Below are 12,416 nucleotides of genomic sequence, written 5' to 3'. Positions count from 1 at the left end.
AACACTCAATTTTCCGATCGCTACCAGCGTCCTTGCGATCTTGTTATAATAACAAGTGCACGTTAATGATGCAATATGGTTGAGACCATTCGGGCTTATTCTAGAGGGGTGCAAGAAATAGTCCAAGTAGTGGGGGAGTTGTGTTGTTTAAAACATAAAAATAAAAAGGTTTAAAAAAGTTATTGTTTAATGTTTTTAGGACGTGACGCTACTCAGCCAATCAAATCGGTGCAGTCAGCACGATAGGTTCAAACACACACAGAGACACGACAAGAGGAGAGAAACAGTCGGAGTAATTTCAAATGGCGGAAGGTAGACAGCAAAAAAAGAGCATTTAATTACATTTTCTCTTACTGGACCTCTTTGAAATGCAATTGAATACCCCTGCATTATAGCAGCAACAACAATAATAATAATAATAATAACAGCAATAATAATTGGGAGGGGGGCGCGGCTGTTCTTATGTTCTCTGAGGGGAGGCTCACCTACCCACACTCTGAAAACCCCTGCCTTAGGGCATGGGAACAGTAAACTTCTTTTGGTTGACATGCTATTCCTGTATTGGTGTTTTATTTGATTTCTCTTTTTTTTATTCTTTCATGTGTGGGTACTAAATTGTTACAAACATTGTGGAGAAATTAGCTTAAACATGTTTTATTAATCTGTATGAAGAGAGAGCAGTTCTGCATTGCAGGAGACTAGAAGAGCTTAGACATAGATACAGCATGTGAAAATATCAAGGAAGTCTATATACAGTATCTTGAAATATATATGTGTGTTTAATTACTTTGTATCAATAATAAGCAGTCTGTGTAAAAAGAAGCTGGAAATATGCAAGTGCATTACATTTGGATGGCACTTTGATCCAAAAAAACTCACAATAACTGCGTTTCACTGGGAACGTTCTGGGAAAGAAGACAGGATCATTAAACTATATCAGGTTTTATAGTGCCAAAACATTTCAAGTGCTACTCAACTGGCTTTAGATAAGCCAGTCCGTTGTTAGTATATAAGTGCTTTAATAGTACTTTTTGTTATTAATTCTACCACTCAAAGCGGAGTTCAAATACATGTGTTTTCACACTCAAACTATTTACACGTCTAGACAAGGGCAGGGCAGTTAAATAAATACAATAACTACATTAGGAGTAAGGACAAGCATTGTACAGTTTATTAATAAATACAAGTTAACACATTAACCTGGTCAGATAAATACACGCGAAGTCAATATGGAAGGACAGTTTCAAAAGAATGATTTAGACGTCCCAATTCCCGGAAGTTTTAAAGAACAATGGGAACAGACCGAAAGATTGATTCTTAGTGGAATAAAGAAGGGAGACAAGAAGGAGGCTTGTGCCGACCTCAGATTCCTCCATAATAGAATGATAGAAGAAAATAGAGTGGGAGGAGATGAGACTCTAGGAAATTTAGGCTCAGCTCTAAATGTTTATGAGCGACAGCTTGTAAAGAAACTGGGAAACCTAAACGAGCAGAATCCCGGATTATTTGGCCGTCAGAAACTAAAGGAAGAGAAAGAGGCGGTAGATAAATTAAGGAGGATTTGCCACAACGCAGCGCTTGTCATGAAGGGGACAATTGTTGTTCTCCCCCCCAGTCAAAAATCCCCCAGTAGCAGCCCAAACACAGGGGGGGGGGGAGTTTCAACCTTCTAGTGACGTTGGCACTCTCCTGTTCCCTCAGGACATTAAGGAAACGCACGTGATGGAGAAATACATCAATATGTTGCAAAACGTATCAGATTTCATAGGGATATAACTCAAAAGGACACCTCTGCCTCAGACAGGGAAGACACTCTCAGCGGTGCTGTACATTTTGTGTGCAAAAGGCTAGCTCAGGAGAGAGGTCTCAAACAGGAACTGTAGAGGATCAGTATGTCTCAATTCATTCCCCCTTAATATACCCGGATTTATCCAGTGTATTTACACAACCGCCTCCTTACTCTCCCCCTGTCCCGAATGCACCCCCCATGTAATCTACAGATCACACTACAAGACGCGGCCTCTGGGTCAGACCAAGACAAATCAAGTGTAAGGGGGGGTAACTTTAAAATAGTGGGAAATGTTTCACTGACTCCTTTAAGGAGTACCTCCATTAAAAAGGGCGAGAGCAGCCCCACAACGGAAGAATTAATCGCCCTTGTAGAACGCTGTGAGGAAAGAGAGGAGAAAATACGAGTCGACTATGAAAGAAGGCAATATGAGAAGAGAATAATTGATGAGAAGCGGAGACGATGGGACTAAGGATAGTCATGAGAGAGAGAGGGGCTATCACCAGGCAGAGGAAGAATTACTGAGACGTGAGAAGGGAGAAAAGGAACGAGAAAGTCAGAACAGAATGTATAGAGAGCGGTAGTCAAGAAAGAACAGGTGGGGAACGGTATAGAGACAGTTCTCCCAGAAATGAGGGTAGTTTCAGTGACGTACCGTTCCATGAACGACAGGCACAAACAGGCCATCTCTCCACCAGCAGGGGAGGGGCATCGGGGGATGAAAGGGGTGGGTGTTACTCTGGAGTAGAACAGGAAGAGCACGACAGAAGGAAGTGTAAGAGCAAGAGCAAGCACATAACTATAACAGGAACAATCACTGAACTGACTGATACACAGGTTCTTGCACTCCCCCGTATGAGGTTAAGGTCCCAACACACCTCAGAAAACCCCACATCTCATGCCTTTATGGGCCCAGCATTACAGGCTCCTTTGGTGGCGCTCCCCAATGGGAATACAGCTTACCACCCTTTCTCGCTAGGAGATTTGCATGAACTGGTTGACAAAATGCCGCTACATACTGAGGGAGGGAGACATTGGATGAGAAAGTTTGCTGATATGTCAGTAGGACAAACAATCTGCCTTGGAGATTTCAGGAGGATATTAGCACAACAGACTTCCAGCCATGACGTAAAGAAAGTTGAGGAAAGATCAGGAACAGTAAGAATGACCGATAACCAGCATATCTCTTCCAAGAACAAACACAGCTTGCTGAGCATGGCAATGAGAGAACATTTCCCACAGACAGGAGGAGGTTACGGCCCACTGTCTTTCACGTTCACACCTGGAGAGGCCGCAGCAACCATGTTGCTCAGATCACGCCAACGATACATAGTAGCTACTGACTGTAGTCCAGAAAATAGTGACCAACATATACAGATGTTCCGTAAGGCAATATTGGTAGCAGTACCTGCCGAGATTAAAGCTCTTATGGAGGAAAACCCAGAAGTGGATCTACTAAGCACGCATGGGAGCGTCATTTGGGCCATCATTTAAGCAAATTTAACAAACAACTCACAAAGAATAAAACCGAGGAAGAAGAGTTGAGAGTGCAACTACTCCGCGCTCAGCTAGAAATAGCCCGTAAAACAGTTCAAAATGAGAAGAAAAGTCCCAAACAGCTGATTGTTCATCCTGTGGCGCCAGCAGAGCAGGCACTGGGGCCGCAAAACCCAAAAGGGGGTTTTCCCAACCAAGGTCCATTCTATAACCAGCCCCAATATGGCTACAATAATGATTTTTAGCAACAGAGGGGTGGGTTCAGAAGCACGGCTAAAGGTAGAGGAGGCTTTGGAACAGCTCCTGAAGTGATCCAATATCGGAAGAAGGTGTGCTACATCTGTGGACAGGCAAACCACTGGTACAGGCAGTGCCCACAGAGAGGGCGGGGACAAGGGGGACAGAGAGGGCATGTACAAGTGTACAGAGCAGAACCCCATGAGGCAGCCCCACAGGCCCAATACCAAGACCAGGGTCACGTTGCACCAAATGCGATGTTTGCCCCCTATGGCCAGTTTGTCCAGTACGAACAAGACTATTACCCACCACAATGAGGTCGCCCAGGGAACCCTGAATGTACGGGCCTGGCGGATCCTTACATGGACATGACTGTAAAAAACATGAAGTTACCATTCCTTGTTGATTCAGGAGCTATATATTTCACTATCAACTCCCCCGTTTTCAACACATCCAAGTCCAGTAATACAGTCTCAGTCATAGGGTTTTCGGGAGAAATAGAGCAAGTACCGCTCTCTACGCCATTAACCACCAGAATAGCAGGCCAGCTATTTTTTCATCAGTACACTCTGGCACCCCAAAGTCCGGCTAACCTCATGGGAAGGGATGTTCTTATCAAAGCTAATGCCTCCATCCTCTGTCCCCCGACGGACTAATCATATCATTTTCAGATGGCAATCGCCTCAATTGTTCACTATCCACCATAAAGTCAGGTTCTCAAATGATGTTGGCCCAATCCACTGCAGCAGAAGCAACTCAGTATGCCACTATATACTGGGGGTTGCTCGACCGGCCCTAAGACAAGACACCGGGACTATTTCAATTTTTCAACAATGGAAGCCATGGATTAACCTCCTCAGGCCTTATGGTTCCCCTCCAGATCCATCTGACGCTGAATTATGATAGAAAAGACGACCAAAGTTATGCATATGCGTATGACGCAGAGATGGCTATGTCCATTTGGGACGTATCCACAACTAATTTATTTGTGGGACAAGCGGGGGTGGCTGCATCTGTTGAACTCACTGATGAACAACTCTATTGATACCGTATGTCAGCTGAAGCCACACCACACATTTCATTAGCTATCAGGAAGGGCTATGAAGCTAAGGAACTTGGTCCTATGGTAAAGACACTGCTAGAAGTCGAGGATTGGTAACCAACACAAATAGCAGCACTCACATACTCTCCCTCACACAAAGCTTATGCTCTAAACATCTGCACACAAGAATGCATCTTCATGGAGAGACACGAAGTCGATAGACATCACGGTAGAGAAAAAACTGACCATTCATTCACTGATGACATGTTACGTGACCTCCCACCTGACCTGTGGGCATCTAACTCTCATGACGTAGGTTTCTACTCAAAGGCTGCACCAATAACATTTGAGGTGAATGCCTATACATCTATCACAGTACCCTGTTAAACCACAGGCCAAAGGGGGTATCAGCAAGGCAGTTGAGGGACGAGTGGAATACTCCAATACTCCCGGTATCAAAACCTAGCGGGGAGTACAGAATGGCTCATAATTTAAGGACCATTAATGCTATTACAACTACAGCTCTGGTACCAGTTCCTAACCCATACACGGCTATTTGTAATATCACACCTGTATTGACCTGGCCAACGCTTTCTTCTGCATACCTCTGGCGGAGAAAATTAGGCCTATTTTTTCATTTACAATGGGAGGGGAAAAACTACAGTACACGAGACTGCCCCAAGGCTTCAGTCTGTCTCCAGGAATATTTAACAAAATACTAAGGGAACAGCTAGATGGCGTTTCATTACCAGAGGGGGTGGTGTTGATCCAGTATGTAGATGACCTTCTCATTGCAGCACCCTCCACAGCCTCTGCAAGAAGCTTTTTCTTGGAGACCTTGAACCCTGGTTCAAGGTCTCCAAGAAAAAGCTACAATGCACCCGTAAAGAGGTGAAATTTTTGGGCAGAGTTATCTCTCCAGCAGGTACAGGCATGTCAGCAACACATCAGGAGGGTATATTGCATCACCCAAAACCTAGGACAGTCAAAGACATGTTATCTTTTCTGGGTCTCACAGGCTACAGCAGACACTACATCCCAGAGTATAACCCAAGAACAGCTGTACTGAGAACACTGATCAGTGAGAAAGGCATGCACAATCTCACTGCCACACTAGCCTGGACACAAGCTGCAGAAGCTGCATTCATTTCTCTCAAACAATCCATGTCCCAGGTCACCTCTCTCGCCTCTGCATCCTATACATTGCCATTTTTCCTTGATGTTTCTGAAAATGAAAACACAGTAAATGGTGTTCTATTTCAGAAAAAGGGCGGACGTAGGTCAATACTGATGTACATTAGTACTGGACAGAGTGGAGAACAGGGAACCTCCATGCACAAGACATGCAGCAGGTACAGCACGTATCTTAAACAAAATTTCACACATTGTGATGAGACACCCTTTGACAGTACTGACAACACATAGCATTGTCTCTTTTGTGAACTCAAGTGCATTCACAATGACTTCCACAAGACAGACCAGGTTAGAGAAAACTCTGACGCAAGTGTAGCAGGTATATAAATATACAGGAATGCATTCCACCAATAATCCCTCACGTTTTATTTTATTGTTCCAATATTATTTATTGTCACTTTTATTTTGGTATGTTTACTACAAAAGACCGTTTTGGGAGCTAATGCTTTTATTTTGAAGTCTTCACTTTCGGCAGTGACGTCATCTACCTGCGTTGCACCCTCTCTCACTCAGTTGTTTGTATGGCAGACTGAGGTGAGGAGAGTTTGTCATGTGCTCTTCGTAGATTTCTGTTCTAAATGATGTTTACAGTGTTTATATAATCTTAAACTGTGAAACAAGGTTATAATATCATTCCATGGTGCTAATGTGTTGCTGTGTAGTTGTTTTGCAGAAGTTTGAGTGTTTTAGCAAACTTTTAGTTAAGTGTACTGTTTAGCCGCACTTGTGAGGACTCACACACAGCACCTGCAGCATGTTTAATGGCGTCTTCAGGGTGTCCGCGCGGTAGTAAAAGGTAGTAAAAGGTAGTAAAAAGAATCTACCCAAATTAAGGCCCTTGAAAGGTAGTAAAAGGTAACAAACGCAATTTGACTTGGTAGTAATTTTTTTAAAACTCTGCCTCAATATATAATGAGTTTCCATTGTTTGCTTATTATTTGTGTCTGCATGTTTGAATTTCATCTAGCCTACGTAGTTTAAAAATATATACGGTGCTAACAGGACCTGAGTGAGGCGTAGTTGATAGCAATGACGTAGAGGTAACCTGTGTGGACTTCATAGCCTATCAGCGACGCTTACAACATTTTCCGCCTTTTTCCAACAATTGACGTTAGCAGAGCCGCCTTTTGCCACAGTTGCAGTCTACTTTTTCTGATGTTAGCAAATTAGAGCAAATTTAGTGTGAAATGGGGAAGTGCAAGTTTTCGCAATTATGGGTTGATGACCCCTTATATAAAGACTGGCTTAAACCCGTCATAGGAAATGACCGTGAAGCATTTTGCGGTGTCTGCAAAAAAACTATAAATGTTACCTGGAACGGCATTACTGCTATCAAGTCCCACAGTGGATCGGCTATACACCAGCAGCGGCTTCGGGTGAGGGGGGGACAGCTGCCGATTTCGTTGTTTTGCGATGCTAGCAGCAGCACCACACAGATCGCGGCAGATCATGCCAACTTATCAGCAACAGTCGCACCACCTCGGCAGCAAACCAGTGCCACCAGCACCACCACGGCTGCGATAGCCAAACAGCAGACGTTACCGCCACAAACATCAGCCCTCAGGGCTGAGGTTCTCTGGTGCCTGAACACAGCAGCTAACCATCATTCATTCAATTCGAATGAGGGCATTGGGGAATTGTTCGAAAACATGTTCACTGACTCCGACATAGCCAAAAGTTTTGTTTGTGGCAAAGATAAGACATCGTATATCCTTGGATTTGGCATTGCTCCACATTTTAAGAAGCTTCTTATAAATAGCATCAATGCTTCTGGGCCATATGTTGTCATGTTTGACGAGTCTCTGAACCAGTCCGCCAAGAAGAAGCAAATGGATATTCACGTTCGGTTCTGGAGAGATGACCGCGTGACGTCTTCATATTTTGGGTCACAGTTTCTTGGACATGCAAGGGCTGAAGACTTGCTGCAAAGCATTAAAGTGAGTTGATATTTTCTTGTTTGTTCTTTCTTATTGTCGTTATATGCCCATTTGAAAATGTTTATGTCATAGTTAGCCTAAGCTTTAGCCTACACGACGTGTGTGTCGGGTGTGTTTTGTGACCCTGCAAGGCGATATCAGTCGCTTTGCGCTCAATGCTATTTTGAGAAAATCCACGGTAAACAAACATCCGGGTTAAAATGTTGAATTTCATGTTTTCGCATAATTTGACAGTATACAGTCTACATATCATTTCATATCGTGGACAAATCACGGAAAAACATACGTTTTGACTGTTAAGCCCGGTGAAGATGCAACACATTAGCAGTCATACCATTTGTCAACGCCGCTTAAAAAGGTGATTTTCTCCTCTTCTAGCATTATCATGACAGGAGAACCATGCCACTTTGGATACAGTTATCTTAACGATTGTTCTAGCAATAGCCTCAATATACATATCGTTGGAAAGCTTAGTTTATGGCCGTTCATATGAGAACAATAACTTAGTTTTGTACATTTTACCAAAGCGACTGGTTTCGCCTTGCAGGGTCACATTTTGATGAAGGATTTGGTTAATATTTCTGAAAGATGCATACTGGTACTACAAAGGGGGAAACACGTTTGACTTATACTTACTGGCACTGTATTTACTGTCTATCTATTGTCTATTTTATGAATAACCAAAAACCACAGGACAGATTACAATTTTCAATAAACTTTGTTTTTTGTGACAATTCACAGGAATGTGTTGCACAACTCAACTTGAGACACCTGCTGTCTGTCAGTATGGATGGCCCAAATGTCAACTTCAAGCTGCTGAAGCTCCTTCAGAACGAACATTCAGAGCTTCATGGGGATGCACAACTCATCAGTGTTGGCAGTTGTGGCTTGCACACCCTCCACAATGCCATGAAGGCAGGATTCGCAACATGGCAGGTAGACAAACTGTTGCGAGCTATGCACTACATCTTCCACAATGTTCCTGCCCGTAGAGAAGATTACACCGCCACCACAGGATCTTCTACCTTTCCCCGATCTTTCTGTGGCCACAGATGGGTGGAAAATGTCCCTGTGGCTGAGAGAGCTGTCGACATTTGGCCTGTGCTTTTAACATATGTTGATGCTGTTCAGAAGAAAAAGGTGACAAACCCAAACACGGCGTCATATGATATCATTTTGGCAGCACGGGATGATAATTTGATAATTCCAAAGCTCCAGTTCTTCTTGTCAGTTGCACGAAGCTTCAACCCCTTCCTGACCAAATATCAGACCGACGAGCCTGTGCTGCCCTTTTTTGCTAAAGATCTGAAAGAACTCCTGATGGTAAGAAATGTAATTCCTGTAGAGTAACTGTCTTTATTTGAATGTGATTAAACTGTATCAGTTGACAGGTGTGACTTGATTGCTAACAGTTTTTGTTGTTCTTTTAAGGCTTTACTGCGGCGATTTGTTAAAAGGGAACTTATACAGGACCGAAGCCCACTGCAACTTATCACAATCCAGGTGTCTGAGGAGAAGAACTGGGTGGCTCTGAAAAATGTGGACATCGGCCTGGGTGCTGAATCTGCCATCAAGGTAATTACTGCAGATACTTTCAATGTCATACATGAAATGTGCTGTCGGCACAAATAAATAGTTACTTCGAACTATTAGGGTAGAAAATGAATGAGTAACATTGGACATTATTTAACCACCTCTGTGGTAAGCAATATAGCTATCGTAATTGTGTGGTTGTTAATGGTTATCTTTCAAACTTCAGTGGTCTTCACCACCAGGCCTTTGGCATTGAGGCTTAAACTGAACCACAGCCATGAGGATATACCAAACCTCTTTCTCACTCTGGTTAAATTGTTAGGATTGTTTTAAATGTGTAACTTGTCATAGTTTAATTTCCAATCATAGCAGTGAATGTTTATGCATCCTGAACTCATCCTGAACTATACTCACATATCCCATCACTCACACACAAACACACCCACACCCACACCCACACCCACACACACACACACACACACACACACACACACACACACACACACACCCAGAGAGCAGACAACCAACATCTTTTCCCCACAGGTTTTACACAAGTATCTCTATATATGTGACAAATAAATATCCTTGTATGAACATTAATGTTCTCTATTTGTTAGGCCCTTCAGAGCAAACCAGGAGGCAAGATAGGGGAGCTCTCTCTGCTAACCTTCAGGAAAGAATGTTTGCAGTGCCTTGTTAAGGTTGTCATGAAATTGCAAGACAAATCCCCCCTAAAGGTTCCAATGGTTAGGCACATTGCATGCCTTGATCCCACACAAATCCACCAAGAACCGGAGTGGTGCATCAAGCAAATGAAGAGTGTAGTGCAGACATTCCTTCAGGGAAAGAGATTGACAGGTGGCATTCCAGCTGGTAAGAAAAAATACAGTATGTCTAGGGACAGGGAAGGTCATTCAAATGAAGGCCATGTTCTAAGGGTGTTCTACTTTGAAATGTACTTAAATGTCATTAATGATTATGTTTTTGTCAATATTGTAGGTGATGTTATCATTCAACAGTTCGAATCGTTGACCTCTGTGGAAGGACGGGATGAACGTTTCCTGGCTTTCAAGCCACTGAAGGACCGCCTTGATGTGTTCTTCTACACAACCCTCAGCAGGCCTTACCCTGACTTGCTGCAGTTTTGCCAGAGTCTCCTCCTTCTTTCCCATGGCCAAGCCACTGTGGAAAGAGGATTTTCAGTGAACAAAGAGGTGGAGACATGCAATCTCCATGACCGCACACTGGAATCACTGAGACTAGTTTGTGACAGGATCAACAGTTGTGGTGGTGTTTTGAAAGTGCCCCTCACAAAGGAGCTCCTTGCCTCTGCCTCATCAGCTAGATCCCAGTACAGACTGTACCTTGACAGTGAAAAGAAAAAGAGAGAGAGTGCTGCCCATGCTCTGAGGAGGAAGGCAGTGGAGGAGGAGCTTCTGGACCTCAGAAGACAGGAAGAGGTACTTCGCCGTGTTTGTCACTCACTGGAAAAGGACGCGGACAAGTTGGCCGAGCAGGCTGAGGGAAAGGCTGGGTCCAAAATGGCTGAACTGATAATCAAGTCCAATACCCTTCGCAGAAGGCAGAAAGAAAAAAAAGAAGAGCTCTGCAAATTGGAGAAAATAATTGAAGATAAGTCCTCACAACTGAGACTTCTGTGACTGTACACCCCTCACAGTTATTGTTTTAAATGTTTCTCTTAGATACAATGTAGATTGCAACAACTGCACACAGGCACACCCACAGACGAATGCAGGCACACGCACACACAAACACACACACACGTACACCCCTACAGTTATTGTTTTAAATGATTCACTTAGATACAATGTAGATTGCAACAACAACAACATCCATACAAAGGCGCACCCACAGACATGTGCATACATGCACTCCTCACACACGTTATTGTGTTTAAATATGGTGAATGTTATATTGAAGCAGATCTTTGAAAGCTGTAGTCCTCAGAGCATATTGTTCATTAAAGTTATTTATTTGATTGATTTTCAATTTTTTTCATTAATACGCATTATTAATACGCACCAGTAACTGCTTAAGTGTGTGTGTGTGTGTGTGTGTGTGTGTGTGTGTGTGTGTGTGTGTGTGTGTGTGTGTGTGTGTGTGTGTGTGTGTGTGTGTGTGTGTGAGAATGCGTGTTTGTGAGAGAATGCGTGTTTGTGAGTAAGTGTGTGTGATGTGACACTTTATTATTAATATTTATGGTTGTTAAGTGATATGTGTTTAAGAAGTGTCAAGGTTATTACTCACTTTATTAGGGCTAAGGGTCAACTCAACACTACAAAAAAAAACACAATTGACAATGACAATACTTAATGATCACAATTAAACATTAGTGTACCTGATATGTATGACGGGTGTGACAGTGTCACACTAATACCTTATAATTAGTAGTCCAAAAAGGGCTGCTGCTTGATGTCGTGTTGGTAGTAAAAAATATTGTGGAGGTAGTAAAAAAGGTAGTAAAAGGTAGTAAATTCATCTCTATGAATCCTGCAGATACCCTGGTCTTTTCCCCACCACAGACTGGTGTGTTGCAGACGTCCATGTTTATTAATGCTGCTGCATTATTGTGTTTACTTCATGCAGGTATGTTTGTTGCTCCCATGTTTTGGTCTATTGTGTTTTGTACTATGTGTTTATTTTATTGTTTTATTTACATGTCTAAAAATACTAATTAGCCGGTGGTGTATACATTTCCAGTGTAACTGTAATTGTACAGTGTATTGTGATCTATTGTGACAGATTTGATATCTGAATGTTTTATAAGGACTAGTCTCTCAGTTGTTTGTATGGCAGACTGAGACTGGTGTGTTGCAGACGTCCATGTTTATTAATGCTGCTGCATTATTGTGTTTACTTCATGCAGAGGAATAAATACGCCACAGTTTCGGTTAAAGACAACAACCAAATCTCCTTGTCCATCAAACACGCACAACACAACGAGTCGTAGCAAGGGTCTGCTGAGAAGTAGGCCCAGACCGGCTACATTGGTGCCGTGACCCGGATCACATCGTGGATCAACACCAGCTTGGTCACCGGAGGTTGTCGGACGTCAAAACAACAACAAAAAAGAGGTTCCCTTATGAAGGTTATATTGAAGTGGCTTTGTCACAGTTACAAGGACATTGTGTTCTTTCTGGAAAAATGTGTGTCAAGTGAAAGAAAA

General features: G+C 42.9%; 1 protein-coding gene across 1 annotated transcript; it reads left to right on the top strand.

The window, feature by feature from the left end:
• Positions 1–6,915: 6,915 nt before the first annotated feature.
• LOC307027059 (uncharacterized protein) lies at positions 6,916–11,228 on the top strand. Its single transcript, XM_079695246.1, has 5 exons — positions 6,916–7,696; positions 8,438–9,019; positions 9,128–9,271; positions 9,847–10,102; positions 10,229–11,228. The coding sequence occupies exons 1-5, from the start codon at positions 6,947–6,949 to the stop codon at positions 10,888–10,890; spliced, it is 2,394 nt and encodes a 797-aa protein (XP_079551372.1). The 5' UTR covers positions 6,916–6,946; the 3' UTR covers positions 10,891–11,228.
• The last annotated feature ends 1,188 nt before the right edge of the window (positions 11,229–12,416 follow it).

Source organism: Notothenia rossii (assembly GCF_949606895.1).
Source record: "Notothenia rossii genome assembly, contig: scaffold_58, whole genome shotgun sequence".
NCBI classification, from domain to species: domain Eukaryota; kingdom Metazoa; phylum Chordata; class Actinopteri; order Perciformes; family Nototheniidae; genus Notothenia; species Notothenia rossii.
This window is presented reverse-complemented; position numbering and strand designations above follow the sequence as displayed.